At 44.6% G+C, this 20,757-nt stretch overlaps 1 protein-coding gene across 1 annotated transcript in view; it reads left to right on the forward strand.

Annotated features, from left to right (window-relative positions):
* Positions 1–19,733, forward strand: part of LOC106855798 (potassium voltage-gated channel subfamily KQT member 1-like) — a 408,060-nt gene extending 388,327 nt beyond the window's left edge. The window contains exon 16 of the mRNA XM_014880742.2: positions 17,397–19,733. Coding sequence (XP_014736228.2) covers positions 17,397–17,528 — 132 coding nt within the window. The 3' untranslated portion in view covers positions 17,529–19,733. The remainder of the gene's footprint in view (positions 1–17,396) is intronic.
* Positions 19,734–20,757: the final 1,024 nt, after the last annotated feature.

Genomic DNA, 20,757 nt, shown 5'->3' on the forward strand with positions numbered 1-20,757 from the left:
AATAAACCCCTGTGATGTGCTCATGGTGAGCAGTGCAAAAACTGATGGACTTCTGTACATCTAAGAATTAGATAATTTTTTTCACAGGAAATAGATCTGTGTACACTTTTCAGGTGCGTGCAAATACAAGATTCTGTGTACACAATAGCTGCCTGCATTGAGCACGTCACAGAGCATTTTGCTCACAGAAAGACCAGTTTATGCATAAAATGGCCCAGAGATAACACATTTCACATAGTAAGGACCATTTATGATCCCTCAGCAGTGCTTTGGCTGGCACACTTGAAAATACCAGGCATCTCACAATCAACAACACCTCTTGGCACTCAAAAGTCCTGAACCCAAGCAAAACTCTTTTTTTGATGATCAGTTGGACAACTATAAACTTGTGGGAACTGTTCTGATGTCTTGCCAGGAACAGATAGTTTTTCTTTACTTGCTGATCTCTTTGATATTCTATTGGGATATCAAGACCTTTTTTTCCTCTGGAGGGTTTTGAGAAAAACAGGTCTTGTTTTTGGACTCTCACAACGCGTCCTGCAGGGATTAAAATAAAAGTTGTTTATAATCTATTGCTTCCTGCATTGAAGGAGCTCACAGAGCCTGCCAGAAAACACTGTACTTTTTTGCTATTGCCACTGTGGGGTTTTTTATATAGTAATTTTACCTAAGGCCAGGCTGCAGAATCAATAGCCATGGTTAATGGCAAATTATTGACAGTTATCTCAGGATTAACTCATTCCTGTATACAGCCCAGTTCACCCTAGCAGTATTTAAGATGTGCTGGTTCTTGACCAAAAGAGTGCTTTGCTGCCCTGATTGTTGTGAAGTTCTTGCTTTTCCTATACAGATAACCCCCAAGAACTGGAACTACTCAATTTCAGAAATCTGATGTAAATCAGCTGATGGTACCAGACAGCAGACTTGTTTGCAGGCTCAATGGTCCATTATCTGAAAGGATAACAAGAGTAATCCAAACCCAGTAGAATCAGCAATATGAAATCAACTTTTCTACCACCAAAAACAAAGAAGCCATTCACAACAGATCAGTGTGGATGCACCAGAGGCTTTGAATTTAAACAAATAATAGCAGCTGTAAAATATATTTTTTTATTATTATTAAAAATCCTCCATTCTTCCCAAAACATCAGTATGTCCACCATAATTTTTCTTGTGAACGAGTAGTCCTGGTATCAATTTTGGATGATGTGAACCATAACCCTTAAAATCCTTAAATGACTGCTCACATCTGTATGACTTCCCGTCACTTGAAAGGGCCAGAAATGCAAATGAATTAATCCACAGGATGAGCTTGATGCAGAAAAATGTTGTTTATTTTGGTATGTTTGGAACAGTTCATGGTTACCCCCTGCTATGAGGGGGAAAAAAAAAAAAAAAGCAAAAGCCATATGACACCAGAGAAAAAAAATTCAAGCAAGACCTTTTAGCAACTACTGGAATTAACCTGATGAACCCAAGCCTTGCCACAGGCAAGGTAAACAAATTGACCCTATGACTTCCACATAGCTTTGGGTTGCATGGAAGTGGAGGATCACTGGCGTCAGGAGCTTCAACAAGAAAACTGAGGCTCTGTTTGCTCACACAACAGTTCTCTTCAAAAGGGAAAGAAGAAATAAAATGGCATTAAGTAATCAGTGCAGTGAGGGCATTTCCACTTCAATCTACAAATCTCCCTGAGTTGCTTTGACTTTGACTTTGTCTTTGCAGCAGAGTTTTTGTGGGGCTGGCATTCTTGAGTTTCAGCCTCCAAAGCCTGGAGCAGTGTTTGAGTTTAACTGTATGGTTGTGCCAGTCTTTTTTGGGGTGCATTAGGTGGTGAGCTCTTCTGTGAAGCCACATCCCACAGATTTGAGCATTGTGTTTGAGGTATTTGCCAAATTATTGTGGGATATTCGCCTTTGCCCCTTGATCTGTCTGAAAAAGCAAATGAGAAGTCTCTGTTTTGTCGTGTCCTCCCTTCCAGCTGTTCCAGTTGTTTGCCTTCGTGAATCTCTCTGGACATGAGCACTGGGTGAGTGATGATTTGGCTGGAGGACACTTCAGCCCTGCCCTGTAACCTTGACAAAGCAGAGCTCAGCAGCTCACCCAGGCTGAGACATGGCAGAGCAGAGACACTTGGCCTGGGTTTCAGCAGCTGTGACACCCCAGTGCTGGCTCACTCGGGACCACAACAGCACGCCCAGAACTGGACTGTGGGACTGTATCAGGCTGCACCTTTGTGTTCATCAAAAGTTTGGGAAGCTCCAGGACTTTAGAGGGATAAGACATCAGTTCAGAAGGGGCTGCCATTACCCTTGGGAATTTGGTTATCCTGGAACAGCCACGGTTGGTGGTTGTCTGGTGCTGGCAAACTGCCCCCTCTTGTGTAGTGAGGATGACCTGTTAGGCAGTTATTGCTATGGCTTATTGGCAGGATGTGTGGCTGAATCAACAGCAGGAATAGGAAGAATGGCGTTCCTGAAGAGTACTGGAGCAGCTGACAGCACTGGTGTGTCCAACATTTGTCTTCCACCAGCTCACAAAGTATGTCTGAAAGAGATATGACAATACTGGGTCATTATTGCAGGCATAACCCGAGCCCCAGTAGAGAGACACATTCATAATGCAAAGTTCTCTGGTAAAGAGGGGGATTTCAGAGTGTTCTGGCATCTATTCACTCCTGCAAGAGAAGATTTCTCTCTCCTCTGAGCTGTAACTGCATCTGTTGCTGCTCTATAGCTGTCCTGATTCCTGCAGCCACACTTTGAAGGGGAAGTCAGGTTTAACTGCACCCTGAAGAGAGGTGGGAATTGTACCCCTGTAAATAAATAAATGCAAACCGTACAAACTGCAACATGGCTATGGATTGCACATTCAGCCACCTGAAAAGACCACACTCCTCTCTGCTGCCTCATCTGGGACCCACCCTGCCTGTTGTCTACAAAAGGTTTCACCCTGTGCTATTTTGCCATGCACAAACATTCTTGTTTTTCTCCTGCTTGTGTTTTTGTTGCACTCCTTGCATTGGTTTTCCAGTATTAATGCCCCTTAGTCACACTGGAGTTAGCCAGGTTTCTGCTCAGTGTTTTTTTCCTCTCCCCCAAGGGTTTGTGGAGAGCAGAGCAGGGAGAAGTACAGCCTTCATAAATCAGAAGGCTGAATGAGCTTTCACAAGGTAAAAGCATTGTATAAAATAGATATTTTAGGCCATGATATGTAGGGGGTTGTTTCATAGGCTGGAGTTACCTTCAGGAATGAATCTTCCCTTTGTATATAAAGCCCATGTAACTGCTGAGAAAAGAGGGCTTTTTGAAAAATGCATTTCATCATATAATATTTACATTTGCTTTACATTGTTATGGCCTTATTGACTATTTAGCAGCCAAGACTTTTGAATAGTTCTGTTTTTCTTCTTTTTTCTGAAAGCTAAAGAGATCCTGTCAGATTTGGAAGAACCAGGAGTTGACCTATTGTCTCTATTTGCCAAGTCGGTGTTAATTTCTTGTTTCAGGATATTTTCCTAAACGAATGCCTCAGTAAAGTTGGTTTGAAAGGAAAAAGGAAGAAAAAAATTGAAAATAGAAGTGGCTGGAGCCCAGCACCTGACAGTACAAACACGTGCAGCTCAGCAGAGGGTGAGCAGCCCCTTGGGGAAAAACCTCTGGGCACTCCAAGGCGATGAGTAACCCCTGCCCTGGCAGCCACAAGCCATGAGTCAGCCCCCTCTGCCAGATTACAAGGGGGAGTTGGTTTAAGTGTCCTTAGGCTTTAAAAAAATAATAACACATATGGGTTTTCTTTTTTGCTTTCCTTTCTGATGTTTGGACCCTTGACTCTGCATTCTGGTCATGGTTCCCCGTTTCTCTCAAAATTACTTTTTCTTTTTTTTAACTGAAAGCTGAGGTTCTCATCTAATCACTTCACTCCAGGAGCTGGGGCTTTTCAAACAATAAATATCACAAGTCTGGCAAGGAGCTCTGAGAGCCTGTGTTGGTGATTGCTGCAATAACAACCTTGGATGTTTACGCAGTGTAGAAAATAGTGAAAAAACAAGCTTCGGTTTCAAGATATAAATCTTCCCCATTGTGAGAAATAGCTTCAGAGAGCTGTTTGTTTTAATTACTAGTTGCAGAATGGTGAATAATTGGGATAAAATAACCGGTCCAAACCTTCACCTAAATCCTTGAGGAAAAAAAATAAAAAACAAAACCAGACATTAAAACCTTCTTTTAAGATATGAAACCTCCAGCTAGCTTGTGGCAAAACATCTTCAAGAACTTATAGCTAGACTCCTGATCTCAGTTTTAATGAAGTGTCCTGATTTTAAATCTGGCTGTTCATTTAAGAGCCTATATATAGATTTAGGAAATCTAACTTAAGGCTTCATTTTGAAAAAGTATACCTTGGCCTCTTTCACAAATGTATTTTTATATTCATATATATATATATATATATATATATATAAAATTAGAGAGAAGTATGGAAGTATGTTTCTCTAAAATTCCTGGCTTCAGGCCTTGACTTGGCAGTGAAAAGAATATGTGAAGAGGTTTATGAAAAATAAATCTTTGCATTCCTCCACCTGAGTATCTCAAAGCATTTTACACCAAGGAAGAACTATGCCACTTTAGCCCTGCTCAACCCTAGAGGAATCTGCAGCATGAAGTGGTCTGGTGACTTGTCCCAGGTTGTCACAGTGGGTTTTCTGACCTGACCAAGGTTAAGGAGGGCACTCAGTCTCCTCCTCTGTCCCTCCCTCACCATCACCTTCCTCCTGCTCCCACTCTCACTGCCCAAATCCAGCTTGGCAGCACCATGGGATGCTGATCTCCTGCTGCTGCCCTCAGCACCTCCATTTCTCCACACATTTCTTGCATCCCGTCTCCCTACACATTTTGGAAAATGCAGCCCTGACCCCAAAGAGTTTACAGGATAAATAAACACAATTTTGTGTGTGGGTGAGATAGATGCAAAGAAAAGCATTGTCTTGCCAACACCCCCTAATCACTCTGCTTACGTGCTTTATGTCTTTCCCTCGTTCTTTGTCTATTTTGTTTATTTAGAATATACCCTCTCCAGGCTGGAGGTGCTGCCTCCTTCTCCTGCCTTTTCCACAGTGCAGCCCCAGAGCTGGTTGGAGCCCCACACTGCTACCACAGTACAAACAATAATAAATAAAACCAGCACTCTGAGGAGATTATAATTAGAGCTGTGCAAAACTCAGCAGTTTTGGTCTGCATCAGTTCCTCCCTGCTGAGTCTACATTGTGTTTTGGATTTGTATGCAAAAAACCCAAAGCAAAACTTCCAAAGTGCCAAGTGTGCCGGGTCTAGGCTCAAAATCATGCACATACCAGGGTGTTTCAAGAGGTTCCTCCTTGAAATTATAAATCTGATCAATCCAGGTTTTCTGAAAAGTTCCTGAACCTTTTCAGACTTTGGAGGCCAGCAAAGTTTTGGGTTCATTACAAAAGCCTCTCTCAGCTCTGCCTAATGCACCAAGTGCCACACCATGCTGCCCTGTGGCTAACAAGAGGATTTAATCTCCCCCAAGTGCCCGAGCAAATCCACTCCTGAGCACCACATTTGGCTTTCAAACAGTGTTTCAGATTGCCACATTCACTGGCCATGCCTAAGTGATGTGGGTAAACAGAGCCATGTCCAAAATCCTGCTCTGACCCAGGGCACGGCACTGAAACCACCGTGAGCTGAGTAATCCCTGTGAGTCCCTGGGAAATGCTGCAAGGGCTGGGGAAGGCACAGCATTTTGGCTGCACCACAGATGTGCAGACCTTCACTGTCACCCCCTTGTGCACAGGGGTCCTACTCTGGCCAGGGCTGGGGATGGAGCCCCAGAACAGCAGTGATGTCTCTGCAGCCAAACAGCCCAAGGATGGTTGGTGAGGTAACTCTTATTTTTCCCCTCCTCTCTGGTTTCATGGCTCCTCCAAACACAACCTGTGCTAAGTCACAAGTCTCTGAACTAAACCTGGCAGGAGCTCTTTTCCCTTCCCAGGCAAAATTTGCAGGATCTGCTGCACTACAAGGAATCACATTGATTGTGATGGATTTTTCAGGAATAATAGGAAAAACAAACAAATATTTGAAGGGAGGTTTTTCAGTGTTTTCAGAATGAAAGGGGAGGGGATCATGTATTTCACAGTGATTTTTTTGTCTTCTGCAGATCATTAGCAAATAAAAAAGGGGGAAATTAGATTGCATGGCAAAGAAACTATTTGCTTGTACCCAGGCTTGGCACAGTCTGGGGACTTGGGGAATTTTTTCTTAATCTTTTTGCAAGACAGAAAATCCACATCCTTATTAACAGTAATTAAAACCTTAGCTCAAATTCCTGGAAAAAAAGCAGTCGTGTGCCTTACCATGGACATTTCAGCTGACTGTGCCAGAGGCAAGGGGAGGAAGGGTGAAGAACCCCTTTTTTTTTTTCATGGGGTGCACTGTGTCTTAGCTGGAGCACAGTATAAGACCCTCTTCTTGGGGCTTTTGCTTTTTCCCTCTGCTCCTGTGTAATCTGCAAGCAGTAAAATTGTCACTTCAGCATGGAGGAGGAGGCATCCATGGTCCTGGGATCCAGACTGGGGGCAGGTCCAGAAAATAACCCAGGCATTTTTAAATACAGCTTAGACATATAGATTATGTTAAGCCAGTAGATAAAAGTCACAGTTCATGGTGAGTAAATCAAAGGTTGGACCCAATGATCTTGAAGGTCTTTCCCAACCTTAAAGAGTTCTACAATTCTATTGTAAGTAGATGTAGCTGCTGAGTTTTTGTAAGCAATTGTATCTCTGGGGTTCTCAGTAGTCAGAAGTGTTACCTATTTTCTTAATGAATTTCAGCTTATTTCTCTTTTATTAATGGAATTTAGCTTTCTGACATGAAAAGCATATGCTTTCCCTCATGGCAGAAAGTTGCATAAAGATTTCCATGGTTTCCCAATTCTACCTCTAGAACCTCAACAAAGCCAGTAACCCAAAATCTTAATTAAACTGCAGCACTGGTTTAAATTGTTCTACTAAATGCTGGGACAGTGAAATATCACCAGGCCATTCTCATATTCCTACACCTCCGTGTTCATGTTAATACACGTCCCTTTTTATTATTGCTGTACTTTTTCTCTGCAGTGATATATGAAAAAAAGAAGAAACATGGAGGAGAAATATTATATATATATATATATGTATATATATATATATATATGGTACATAATTGTCTCCCTGACAGTATTCCCTGCAGGATAAGGCTAAAGAGCTGTAAAAGCGATAGTAGGCATAGCTGATTTTTTTTTCCCTCTTAATTAACAGCACAGTGCCTTCAACAGAAAATTGAGGCAGGTTCCTGCTGACTTAGCAAGTGCCTCATGAGGAAGAAATCTATCTGGCAATTATGGCTTTGTGTCTCCCGCCCTGTCTCCTGTTGTTTGTGTAAGACACCGGTGCTTCTGCCACGGGCTTCTTCACACAGCTGTCCTGTCACTGCCAGCTTTCATAGGTAATCCATCCAGCTCAGCAGAGTTCAAATAAGACACCTCCCTTTCTTTGCTTTAATTAATGCTTTGAGTCTCCCCTGGGGATGTAGCCATGCTGATTTTTCAAAATTCTCGCTTATTTTTCAAGCACAAAAGAAATGGAAAGCGGCCGCTGCTGAGATTCTGGATTTGGGAAATCTGCTTTGCCCAGTCTTCTGTTCTCAGTCAGTGTTTTAAATGGCCATGGACATCTCTTTAGCTACAGAACATATTATGCAGTAAATTCTCTAGCTTGGGAAGGAGAAAAAGACAAATCCAGCCAAATTCACTGCAACCTCTTCTGCTGTCCTGCACACACAGTACTGCAGCTGTAGCCCATTCATGCACTGGTTTGTGCTGTCACCTCCCAAGCACTGCTCAGGCCCTTCGAGGTGCTGAGCAATCCCAGATCAAGTCAAGAACTGTGCCTTGCTGTGTTGTTGTTTTTCCTGCCTGTGGGTATTGCTGAGCTGGGATCAAATGCTGTGGCTTGGTGTGACTGAACAGACAGACACCCCCAGCACCAGGTCACTGTGGTCCCAAATCTGGACAAGGCAGTCCAGAGTCCACCCACTTGCCATAGCTTTTTCAAGAACTCATTAAAAATACATGTGGCAGTGCTGTTAATCAGCCTTGGAATACACCAGCAAGCCAGTAAAATCCATCAAATGACAAATCAGGCAAAAACCAAAGGGTTCAGCAAAGCACGTTTGAGTCAGTCAGAATCAAGAACTGCTACACCCTCAATCAGCACTGCCTGATAATATTTCACTTGCTTTGGGTTTCTGTGTTTTAATGAGGAAACAATGGTGTTTTGTAATCCTATTTAAATATGTAACACCACCCTGTGCTTCTGCAGCTCTCGTGAGCATTGTGCAAAATCCCATGGCACCTCCAGAGGCTGTGAGAGTTTCGGTGAGTGTTTTGTGTCAAGGCAACCCCAGGGACTTGTCCCATGCTGGGCAGAGAAGGAATGAGGGCAGAAGTTTTCATTTAACCTGTTCAACAGCTCATGGTGCAAAGCCCAGCTCTCACTTCCCAAGACCCTCACGAGTCAGCTTCTCCCGAGCTTCCTGCAGCACTTTCACTGAAACAGCAAAACGAGGGCCCAGGACTGGCTCCCCAATGCCCAGGACATGTTGTGAGCTTGGTTTTTCTGGCAGCAGCACAAATCTGCACACAGACCAGCCCTTAGTCTGGCTACAGGGTTTGGCTAAAATGGTGTAAGCTGAAAAGAGAGGCCCAGACAATGGTCTCTGATCTCCAGACAATCATCCTTCTGCTTCCTGATCACTTTTTTCCTCCTGGCATGAGCAGCATGCCACACTTTCAACCTTGTTCTGCCATGTCCACATCAATCCTCAAAGAGCCAACACTGGGAAAGGCAAAGTACCAACCCCATCTTCTCTCATCCTGTCCTCTGCCAACAGGCATTGATCTTCTTTTTCCAACACAACTTCCTTCCTTTCTACAGCCAACATTTCAGCCCTCATATTAGATTACTCTTACCTTTTTGTTGTCTGTGTCTTCTGTTTTGTTCCAAGACTGAAACCTATCCAATTTTGACTGATTTCATGTCAGAAAGACAGGAAATGACAGGTTATGTGATCCACGTGGTTAACCAATATTGATAAGGCTTGTCCAGGAAGTCACTTGTGCTCAATGCACAAGGGCTGGCCTGGGGTGCAGACTGGATCTTGGGTTTCTGAGCTCCTGGTCAAGCCCTACAAGAACTGCCTGGAACTTTTCTAGTACCTACATGTCTTGCTATCTAAATCTCCATCACCATAATGCCTGTGCTCCTCCCAATAACAACATTCCCTCTCTCCCTCTTGCTTTGCCTTTCTCACCAACCTATAAGATGGGCTGATAATTTCAAGCAGGGATTTGTGTGTGTGTGTGTATGTGTGTGTGTGAATGGGGGGCAGTTTTGTATCAACACCTGTGATAAAGTGTATGGAAGTTACTTGGCACTCACAGTCCATCAGGTATGTCAGGTCAGCAGGGCTGGATTAAGGAATTCTCCCCCTGGGATTAGTATCAGTGAGTTATTCTTGCAACTAAGCTGAAAAGAAACAGTCCAAAGTGACTCCCCCTTGCAGGAACTGGTGAACCCTATCTAGCCATGAGGCTGGTGTGGTTAGATGTCTTTCTCAGGGAGGGGATTTATTTGAGCTCAAAAAAGCCAAAGTGAAGGCAAAGCAATCAGAGCATACAAGGCTTGATAGAATCTATTCAAAGGGTTAGGTGAGATGCAAACACCAAGTTCATCACACCCATCTAAAATGCTGAGTTATCTCACACATCTAGTGAAAGGCTTAAGGTCACTCCTTTCTCAGTGCTCATTTGGCACCATTTGAATACTCAGCACTCCTTTTTATTTTTATTGTTCCTCTCTGTCCAGTATTGTTTAGAGGTTTAAAAATTAAATTAATCAGCGTCTTGGAGCATAAGTTACAAGGTGGCTTTATTGTGAAATTGCAGTGTGACTCAGAGAGGCTGCAGATCCACCTTTGAGGCCGGCCTGGCTCTGTTATTTTTGCCTGTTGTTTGTCTCCACACTGGTTTTGCAGCAGGACCTGTAGCCACACAATGCAATGAGCTGAGAAATGGCAGTGCGTCATCCCGGGTGTGGCTGAGGAGCGATGGCACAAAGAGAGATGGCAAGATTACAGGGAGGATCTGAGCAGGATCCGGAGGAGGGTGAGGAACAAAACGTCCTGCAACAATAAAAATATCCATTTATGTGCGTGGCTCAGGAGACAGGGAGTTCTGCAAAGTCTCATTCACCTGCTGGGGGGAACAAATTCGAAACTTCAGAAAGCACTGGCTGCAGACACAAAGACAGGTGCATGTGCAAAGAGCTGAAAGGGGACAAGAGCCCAGCTCCTGCTGCTGTGGAATGGCAGCTGTGGGAAGTTAGCCTTGTGTCCACTCAAAGAGTGGCACCACTGGAATTTCTTGAGCCAGAAACAAGTACTTCTGGGAGCAGGAGAAATTATGCTGCCTGGTTTCCTGTGACTCTCTATTTTGTGGTTGATTATCCGAGGCTAATAAGGGGCAAGAGCTGAATAAAGCTTTTCCTGTGGTCAGGGCATCCTGTGTGGATTCTCCGGGGTCCAATAATACAGTTCACCTTCCTCTTCTGCCCTTCCTTCAAAGAGGCACTAATTTGGATGTCTGTCTTCTGCACAAGTGCCAAACTTTCAGAAATCTCTATGAACTTTTTATCTGTAAGGACTCTTGGGCAAATGTGTCTGAATGTGCTTAATCCAAAACTGCCATAGCAATATGGCATATGTACACACAGATGCATCATCAGCCAAACCTCATTTGTTTAGGACACAAGGATTCATTTTTAAACAATAAATCACACCTTCCCCAAAGAAGTAACTCATAATCTGTGTGCTGACCAGGCCTGCTTTAGAAAGCCAGGACTCAACTTGTGATAGTTGCTTAGCAATTAAGCAAACTACATCTTACACCAGAAACAGCAACCACAGACACAGGTCTCACTGGGGAGCTTCATCAGTGCAATTATGGCATGGGAAATACAAAAATAAAATGCTCACTAAGAGGGTACTGGCAGGAAATACCCCAGGAGCTCAGGGCAGTGGGATAGACTTTATGCTTTCATTTAAACAGGAAAGGTAGATGGAAACCAAAATAAATGAAGCTATACTTAAAATAAAGTTACCATCCCCTAGGCCACTAGAGGTTGTAACACCTGACCTAAGAATGGGTGGGGATGTTTGGGATAAAGGAAGGGAGGCCTGGAAAATTGTGGCATTATCTAGATAAGTTTCATGGAATGAAAATAAACAGCCGATATCTGCTAAGGGGTACATGGAAAAAGTCAAACAAGACAGTCCGGTGGTTCATGTGTTTTTTTGGTGTTCATGAAGAACTGGATTTGTGTGAACAACAGGCCACCATGGAACTGGAGCTTATTTAGGTTTTACTTATGTACTGGCATGGTTACTGGCAAGAGCTCCTGGTCTGGAGCTGGTGTTTCTGTGCTGTTTGCACCCTCAGCAGAGCCCAGCAAGGGGAGCACAGCTCAGTGCTGGGCCAGCGAGTGCTGGCAGATGGCTGCAGGACACTGATGTCCCACTGTGAGGTGTTTCCCTGTGTCTGTGCCACATGGCAGTGCTGCTTTTTTCCTACAGCATCATCATGGAATTGAGGCCAACTCCATTACAACTCATCCCAAACTCAGACAGTTAATGGGATCTTGTTCATCAAAGCCCTCCTGTTGTTTAAGAGACACAGGCTGCTAGTTCTCTGCTAATATGAATGCCAAGGTTTTTTCAAGAAGGATGTCATGATAGATGACAATTATTACTCCTCAGAGACTTGGAAAATGGTGGTGTAGCTATATCTCTGGGCATATGTGTGTATGAGTACTTAGAAGACTCCAAAACCTTATCCTAAAGGTGTAATCCTGCAAACTGTTGACCATTCTGGCTCCACTCCAGCAAAGCACTTAAATATTTGGTGAACTCAGGAAGACTCTTCACATGCTTCAAGCACATCCATAAGCACTTCGTTGGAGCAGGCTCAGAGGCTGCTCTGGAGCCACACCTCGCACAAGAGAAATCTGCCCAAGCTAGTCCCAGTCTCTGTGCCTGGTGTGGCCATTGCCTTCCTCACAGCTATGGACAGCTACATCAACACTGACATTGTCTGGCCTTGCTGAAGAGAGAAAAAGTTTCAGTGGATTCAGCATTTTAGCTCAGTGCAATATCTCTAACAGGACAAGCAAGGTGAGAGGGACACAGTTTTGCAGGCAGAGCTGTAGACAAAAGATGTCCCTTCCCAGAATCAGCAGTCTCTGGGCAGCAATAAATCCGCATGCTAAAAAATAAAGCAATTCCTAAAATAAACAATTCAGGCTTCGAACCGTACAATAGGCAATTAGTTTGAATAATTGGGTGTAACTGTAGGCAGAGAGAAGCTACAAGACCAGATGTGCATATAAAGCTAAACATGGGCTTTACAGGATCTAATCAAATCACTCCACCATCTGGAATGAGAAGAAGTATCATGTGACAGACCTGATCAATATGTGAAAACGGTACAAATTTCTGGATAATGAGCTTAAGCTAAATCAATATGTCACATGAGTCAGAAATGGAAGCATCCATAAAATGGATTGCACTAGTGCAACTAAATCACATCTGATTTTACTACATTAATACCATTTTCTTCTACAAACTGACCTTAGGTGGCCTATCACAAATTCCAAGCTGAGAGTATCAGAAACCTGCACTTGCAGGTAGAAATAGCTCATAGCACACTCAGGTTCATATGTGCACTTCTATCCAGACAAAATAAATCCTACCTATCAAACAACTCTTCCAAGCAGTTGGTGTTAAAACCCTCCAGGAAGGTTGTGTTTAAGTCAGAGCTGCAGAAGAATGGATCCTAATTCATTGGAGCTACCTTGGGAGCAGGAGCTGCAGCAAGGGCTGGAAACAGAGGAAATGGTAAAGCCAAGAGCACAGAGCTGGCCCGCTGCTCATGGGCTGAGCTCAGGACTCTGGTGGTTTGAAAACCCTGGGCTGGGGTATATATAACCCCAGATGGGCTTGACTTTGCAGTGTCAGCTGGAAAATATCACACCAGCAAGCAAAGCCCTTGCTGAGCTCCTGGGTTCCACTGGGTTCTGGTGGTTCTGGGCTGTCCATGCTTAGGTTTGCAGCTTGCTGTGGGATGAGGGCTGCACAGCAAGGAGGGGAGGTCTGGATATCTCATATCCCAGGACAAAGCACCCTCGGTCAGCAGCTCTGACAGCAGGGGATGGGGCTCAGCCACAGAGTGCCCCTTCCATCCTCCACTGCTGCCAGGACACCTTGGGCTGTCCTGTGGGCTCACACCTTCCTGCACTGGAGTGAGGCAAACCGGCAGCCAAAGTCAGTCCAGCTCAACCAAAAGCAGAAGGTGCTGTTGCTCCAGGACACCATGACATTCTGAGTGGTGACACAAATTGGGCTGCCCCCTCTTTCCTCTCCATTTCGTGCTGCATCCCTGCTACCAGCCTGGACATGCTGCAGACAACTGCACCAAGGCAGGGAGGGAGAGGGCAGAGCCTCCAGGAGGTGACAATGACTTTATGTAATCTATGGGGTTAAGCTTTTGGTGCAAAGCTTCACTGACTTAGCAACATGTGAGTGTGTTTGTGGGTTTACAGATTTACTCCAATGCTCCAGCAGACCATCTTCCCCTTCTGCTGCTTCTCTGGAAATAGTTCAAGTCAGTGTGTTGTGCACATAATCGGTACTGGCTTTCCCAGCCTCCAGAAATCATATTAAAAAGATAGACAAAATCTAGAGGTGTCACCAAACCAACAGGGAGAGGGATTTTTCTGGCCTAAAGTGACAGGAGTTGGGGAGACCATGTGGCTACTCCAGCTGAGTTTTCCACACATGCATTTTGTTTATGGTCTCTGTGTGCAAAATATGCCAGAAAAAAAAAGCTCTCAGGGGAGTTAGGAATCTGTCCAGCATGTGGCAAACCCCCTCTTCATCTGTCCTGCTGCCATGCCAGGGATCTTTCTCCACAAGGCATTTCTGCAGCAGGAGTCGACTGAGGTAAAAAGAGGTATCTAAGCATCATCAGCCCACAAACAGAAGCTCAAAAGTATCCTCAAACATCCCACGGGTGTTGAAAGCCAATCTGGTGCTCAATGTGAAGGGAGGGACACCTTGAGCCCCATGGGTTGAGTGACTTCGTGGCTTGCTGTGCCTCGCTGGAGCTGGTGGCAGGGATTTTTTGTTTTTTTTTTTTTTCTAAATCTAACAGTCCTGCATGTCACCATGGAGTCCAGCCCCCTTTCACGGGGGGATGTTAGAGTAAATACACATTTCAACACTCCCTCAGCTCACCTCACAGTCCCAATAACAACAGTGCAATATTTTAAACTGCTTTTGCAAGTCTCCTTTCTACAGGGCAGTTGAAAAGATATAAAAGCGTTTTAACAATTTTATAGATCATCTCCAGAGCGCTTTTGTGATGTGGGAGAACGGGAGTTTTGTTGCCATTTGCCCATGGACAGCTGCCAAGCTCACCTGTCTCCACCGAGCCAGCGAGGGCCATATCACATCTCTCTGGAAACTCTGCAGCCAGCTCTGGATGGCTTCTCACTTTACTCCTCTGAAAAACACATTGCTCTGTTTAACCCTTTCTCAGCACTTGCCTGGGGGTGTTGCTCAAAACAGGCAACTTCTGTATGGGCCATGGGAAACTCAGAGCTGTGAGGGGGATTTGGAGAAACCTGAAACCAGGACCCTTCTGTGGAAAAAACCTTCACCCACGTGAAAATTCCTCTAACCCTGCAAGTCATCCTACTGACTTCAGGCCAAGTGTGCACAGCTCTTCTTTTGCCACTCCCTGATCAGAATTAACCAGCCTCCAAATATGACCCTTCTTTAAAAACCTCCAATTCGACAAGGTGCTGACTACATCTACCTATGGGCCACTTAATTTTGCAGGGTCCTGCTTCTAATCTCAAAAATTATCATGAAAACCCTCCCAAGTGTGGTTGACACAGGAGAACTTTGCAGTTTTGTTTGCTGGTGCTCAGGAAATATTTACTGATCCTCATGTGGAAGGTGTGACCAAAGTGTAGTGTAATCTATTCCCCTGTGTAAGGATTTCTCAGTTTCCATCCCTACAAATGAATATTCTCCATCCTCCTCTTCTCCTGGAAAGAAAAGTGCATAAAATTATTCCTTGTCACATTCTTTCACTGAGTTGGCAAAATGCAGTGAAATACAGTTTAAATGATACGGAATATGCAGACATAGCTTATCTAAGATAAAGCGTGCAGATCAAAATCAAAAAAGCCTCACAAAAGAAAGCCCCAAAAGAGCTTTCATCTGCCTGATCCCATTTCCCTGCCTACACTTCTTTTTACTCTATTGCAATACATTAGTTCTGCTTTAGTTTCTGCTCTGCAGCAACATTTCTGCTTAAGAAAGATTCTGTTGAGTCATTACCAGCATCAGCCAAACAGGCTTTTCAAGAATGGAGGAGAAAATAAAGGCTGTGGTTTTTAAATTAATTCCATGCTGCTTAACCCTTAAACCACTAGTGACTTTCAGACTCTCAGCCAAGTCAATGCTGAGCAGAATTTGGGGCTGCTGTGCCTGAGACAGAGCAATGTCAGTGTTTTTGTCAATGATTGACTGCTCAGATACTGCTGGCCATGCACCTGGAAGGCAGAAATTGTAGTGAAGGTCTCTGCTATCCAACCCACATCCTAAACACTCCCTTCTTGCTTGTAAACACTCTCTCAGATAACCCAGACCCACATCCTAACAGAGGCAGGGAGAAGGGCTTTTCTACCAGAAGCTAGCAGTTGTAACTACAGGAAAGGAAGAGAAACCGGCACGTCTCTCCCTCTGTAATGTAGCAGAGATTCTCTACTCCTTCCCCCAGCAGGTTGTATTTAGGAGAGAACAGTGGTTGCCAAAAAGATAGAACTTGAATAAGCTCCTGGTACCTTGAGGTTTGAGGGGCCCCCAGGGGAGCCAACACTTGGAGTGAGAAGAGACAGAAGAGGCGAAAGCGGATAAGGTGATTTTCCTTGCCTGGGTTTTTAAAGCAATCTCAGCCTGCTAAGCTTTCAGTCCATGCTGCCAATGGCTATTTCCAAAGTTATCTTCACACAGAGAAAGGCTGGAATCTTTCTCTCATTCTCTCTGCCTCCCTTTTTAATGAAAGCTCAGTTTAGATCTGATATCACTCTAAAAGGTTTGCTATCAAAGTTTATTAGACCCACTGGGACAGATCACAGTTTGCAGAGGCTCACAGTTTCACAGCAGATAACTGTAAAGTGAACCATTCAATGTTCTTCAAAATGCTCATTTTCCTTGGGCTCATCCATAACACAAAGCTGCACTGTGTTCAAGCATCATTAGAAGTGATCCCAGCTGATTACATGATGCTGCCCATAGTTCTGCCTTTGGAGCAAAGTCAAGCAGCCCCCAGCCCCCAGCCTGTCCCACTGGGTGATGCTGAGGCATGTGGGAGCCATTTGCAGTGAAGGCAAGCCCTACCAACACAAGGGAATAATGCCTGCTATGTGCTCCCAAAAAAAATCAGAACATAAAAATTACTAGGAAGCATGAGTGCAGCTTCCCTTTAAAAATCCGTATTTGTCTTTCCCTGCTTAATGATGATGATGATGATAATAATAATAATGAAAGACTCCTCTACCTACGGTCTACAGCTGAGAAATTTCAGCTAGAAAGCAAGGAAACGAGAGAAGGAACTAGTATGTCTTCCTATAGAATGGCTGTTCTTTTTTTTTTTTTTTTGTAGTGAAGTCATTGGTGATACTATGTGGTTTTTAGTAGGTTAGCCTAAAAATGCATGGGAATAAACACCATATCTGGTAGGATCTCTGACTGTAACATGTATCACTGAGGTATCTATTTACAGTGAGAAGGGAGGGGAGGCTGTTTCATTTCCCAGGACAGTAATGGAAAGCATGATGTCCTACAACCAAGGGTGGTGAAGCCTGGGAGAGGTACTGGGAAAAAAACATTCACAATAAACCAAAGAGTGAAGGAGAGTCCCAGGGCAGATGTTTGCAGGATGCATCATCTTCTATCCTGGGAAAAGGCTGAGAGACAAAATGGTTGAATTGAGTCCTTGGGCCAGCAATGTCCTGTCCTTCTGCTGCAATTTCCCCATGACTTTGCAGTGTCATCTGGTCTAGAGCTGGACAAAACTCAGAGATTGGGTGGTTCTCAGATGCCCATGCTCCCTGCCAGGCTTTTTCCTTGCTTTTGGCCTCGGAATGCCTCTCACCAGAAGCATTTGCCACCATCTGACAGCTCTTCTGCTCTCTGATTCCTTAACAGGTCGTGCAGATGGACCAGAAGCTGGATGACATCCTGAGCACGCTGCAGGCTCAGCTGGGGGATCAACCCCAGGCACAGATGCCAGGGCCAGCCACCCCACCTGTCAGACATGCACAGAGTCTCCCCCAGTGAAGCAGAAAATGTGAAAGCCAGTGGACAGCTACATGTGACCCTCTCGCTCTTTCACGTCCATGTATTTCTCAGCCTTGGTGTCTTCAGCTGTGCCGTGGGTGAAATGAAATATTCTGCAGTAGTAGATTAATGAGGAAAAAAAATAGGGGTAAAAAAATAAGGAAAAAAAAATAAAAGAAAAAATAAAAAGAGAACAAACAGCAAAAAGCCAGACACAACCTTATGAGAGCACATAAGTTTTGCACCTGTTTTATTTTAGCCATCGTTAGCTGAACTCTGCCAGCCTGCAGCAGCCCAGTTCCCATCCCCCCAGCCCCATTCGGGCTGAGCACACAGGCACAGGGCACGCTGTCGAGGGAAGCATCCCAGCCAGGGTTAGGATGACCCATTTGTGGGCACGGAAGGGGAAAAGAACTGTTCTTTTGGCATTTAATCGCTAAGTTTAATGCTCACAGCATGCCCGAAAGGGGGAAAGGAGCCAGCATTTGAACATGAAACAAATGGAAATCAGTGAACAGGAAAATTAAACAGCATGTTTTGACTTCTACCAAGCAGTGAGGATCATAAGAAGGGCAGATTTATATGCTAGTGCGAATGACAAAGTAAAGACAACAGGCTACTGATTAAAAATATGGAAGTGTACACAGGCTGGTTGACATATGAAAGGCTGAAGCAGAGACTTCAGCTAATTAAAGCCAAGGGTTGCCAGTGAGATGAGATGCATGTTGGAACAGACAGGCAGGAGAGATAGGATCTGCGTAGGCTTACTTCACCAGAACACTGTAATAGCTATCAGCTACGCTGATGACTGTTATGCAAAATGTTCTCCAGCTTTTACCTTCATTCAGCAGCGGTTGTTGACTCCAGTTGCCTTAATTTTAACATAAGAAACCTGTATGGTAATTGGCTGTGAACTATCTGTGAAGCTGGGTTCAAGAAGCAGGGTGCTGCAGGAGGGCTGCAGCTGTGATTGAGAGTGGCAGGGCTTCTTAAAGAAAACAGAAATGCACGCACAGTTGATGAAAGTTAATCGCTGTTTAAATAAACTGCTGTATATAATTTTAAATGCTAGATTTATTTTTTGCCTTGTAATCTGGCTGTAAATCGAGTGCACATGCTGGCTGATGGGCTGTTGTTGAGGAACACATCTGGTGCAGGTAGCTGGGCTCGCAAGCTGCAGATGGAAATGCAGGCTGAGCTGCAGATTTAAATGCAGATTGAAATACAGGTTGAGCTCTGGGTGGGAGCCGACCTTTGGGATGACAAAGGACAAAAAGGCGGGTGACACCCAGCCAGGTGAATGAGACACACACTGAGACACAGCAGCAGCCGCCGGGAATTGCCGAACTTTTGGACAACAAAGGAGATGAAAAGAATGATGGCAGCGAGGTGGATGGACACGGAGATAGGGCAGGAGCCGAAGACTCGGGACGAAGAGCGAGACTGGCCACGGGGAGAAAGTGATGGGATAAAATCCCAGGGGTTCCTTTGCCGGGTCCCTCCCTGGAGGCACCAGCTGGGGCTGTTGCTGTGTCACTGCCCCAGCAATAAATGGATTTATGGAATGAGCCCTCTGGGACTCTGCCACCTCTGCCATGGCAAAGCTGGTGTGATGTGAGTGGGGTGTGTGGGGAGCCAGGCAGGGACCCCTCGGTCACTGGAGCCAAGGAAGGGCCTTTGGTCCCAGAAAGTCTCTGACCTTGGGAGTGGCACTGCCAGAGAGCCTCGGGAATGGCCTGAATGGGGAGTTCCCTTCCCAGTGCCACCCTGAAATGGATCTCACCTGGCACTTCAGAAAAGGGACCATACAGCACTGCTGCTAAAGACCTAAATAGTAAACCAAGCTAAAATGGGTGCAGTGTTACTTACTTGAGTCTTTTCATATATTTGCATAACCAACAATTTGAATGAGCAGAAGACTGCAGAGCAAAGACCTGATTCCTGGGAAATCCTAAATATATTCTATTCCCACTCATATCCATGAAAGCCAAGCCTGCATTGCATTTAAAAGCAACCTGAAAGACTGGTCCCTTAATAAGCATTTATTTGGACAAATGAGTGGTCCATTTCAATGTAATCAAATTAGTTTCTAACTATTACCTGTCCCTTTAAAACTCTTTCCCAGGTTTGTGTGTCTGGGAATTCAAGCTTGGAAAGAGCACAATGAGACTGATTCCAATCTTTAGATTGCAGGCGCGTCTTAGACAGAATATTAATGATGTGTGAGAGGCAATAAAAAAAAAAAAAGAAACAATGTGGTTTTAATTAAATCAGCTGACAAGCCGCCGTTCCATCTTGTCTGATTACTACAGAGTTACTGAACATGACCAAATACAGCATGTAACATGGGAAAAACAGTAAATAATCATTGCCAGAGCATTGGGTTGCTCCTGGCTTTCAGTCAGAGTCATGAGTTTCTGTAATGGTCCTTCATAAAACCTCCCTGGCTCTGGCCAGCCAGAGCTAAATGGGCAACTGGACACCAAATTAGGGTTAACACCGTTTTGTCAGGCACAGGTAAAAGAAAATAAATCTGCCTGGAGGTCCCTTTGCCACAGAGGGACAAGGAGCAGTGCAGCTTTGAGCAGAAGAGCTCAGGGACAGCTGTGGCCAACACAAGCTGACACTTCCTTCTGCAACACTGCAGATATTTGTGTGAGGGATATCCTGATCACTTGGTGGACCAAGTAATGCAACAGTGTTTTACTTACTATTCAGCCTCAACAGAAGTGTTTAGGCACTATATATATAGCAACACCTACTACTCTGAAGTGCCTGGAAAATCCAGCTAAATAGAATACAAGTGGTCACAGCTAGGGTGAGTGTCAGAAGGGATGAGTGGGTGGGAGGAAAAGATAAAGAGGCATGCAGTGGTCCCTCCAGAAATACAGTGTGTGCTAGAGTGTCTGTATGCATGTGTGTGTGTGTGTGTGTGTGTGTGCACATTTTAAACTCACAGCAGGGTTTCCCCAGCAAGTCTTAAGGGAGGCCAGAGCCTGAACCTTCAGAAGTTTTAAAATCCAGCAGTGCTGGCCATACAACCCCTTTAGAGCTGGCACTGTGGACACCACAGTGTGGCAGGACCTGTGACCAGCACACTTCCTATTGCTAGAATAGAGAGATGAGGATGTGGCTTGAGCAAATTGCAGGGAGGAAGGAAGAAGCCTGGTGGGAGACACCCATTTTCACACCATATGAAGAGACTAATGGTAAAAAAATTCAAGCAACA

Source organism: Sturnus vulgaris, chromosome 5, assembly GCF_052056855.1.
Source record: "Sturnus vulgaris isolate bStuVul1 chromosome 5, bStuVul1.hap1, whole genome shotgun sequence".
Lineage (NCBI taxonomy): Eukaryota > Metazoa > Chordata > Aves > Passeriformes > Sturnidae > Sturnus > Sturnus vulgaris.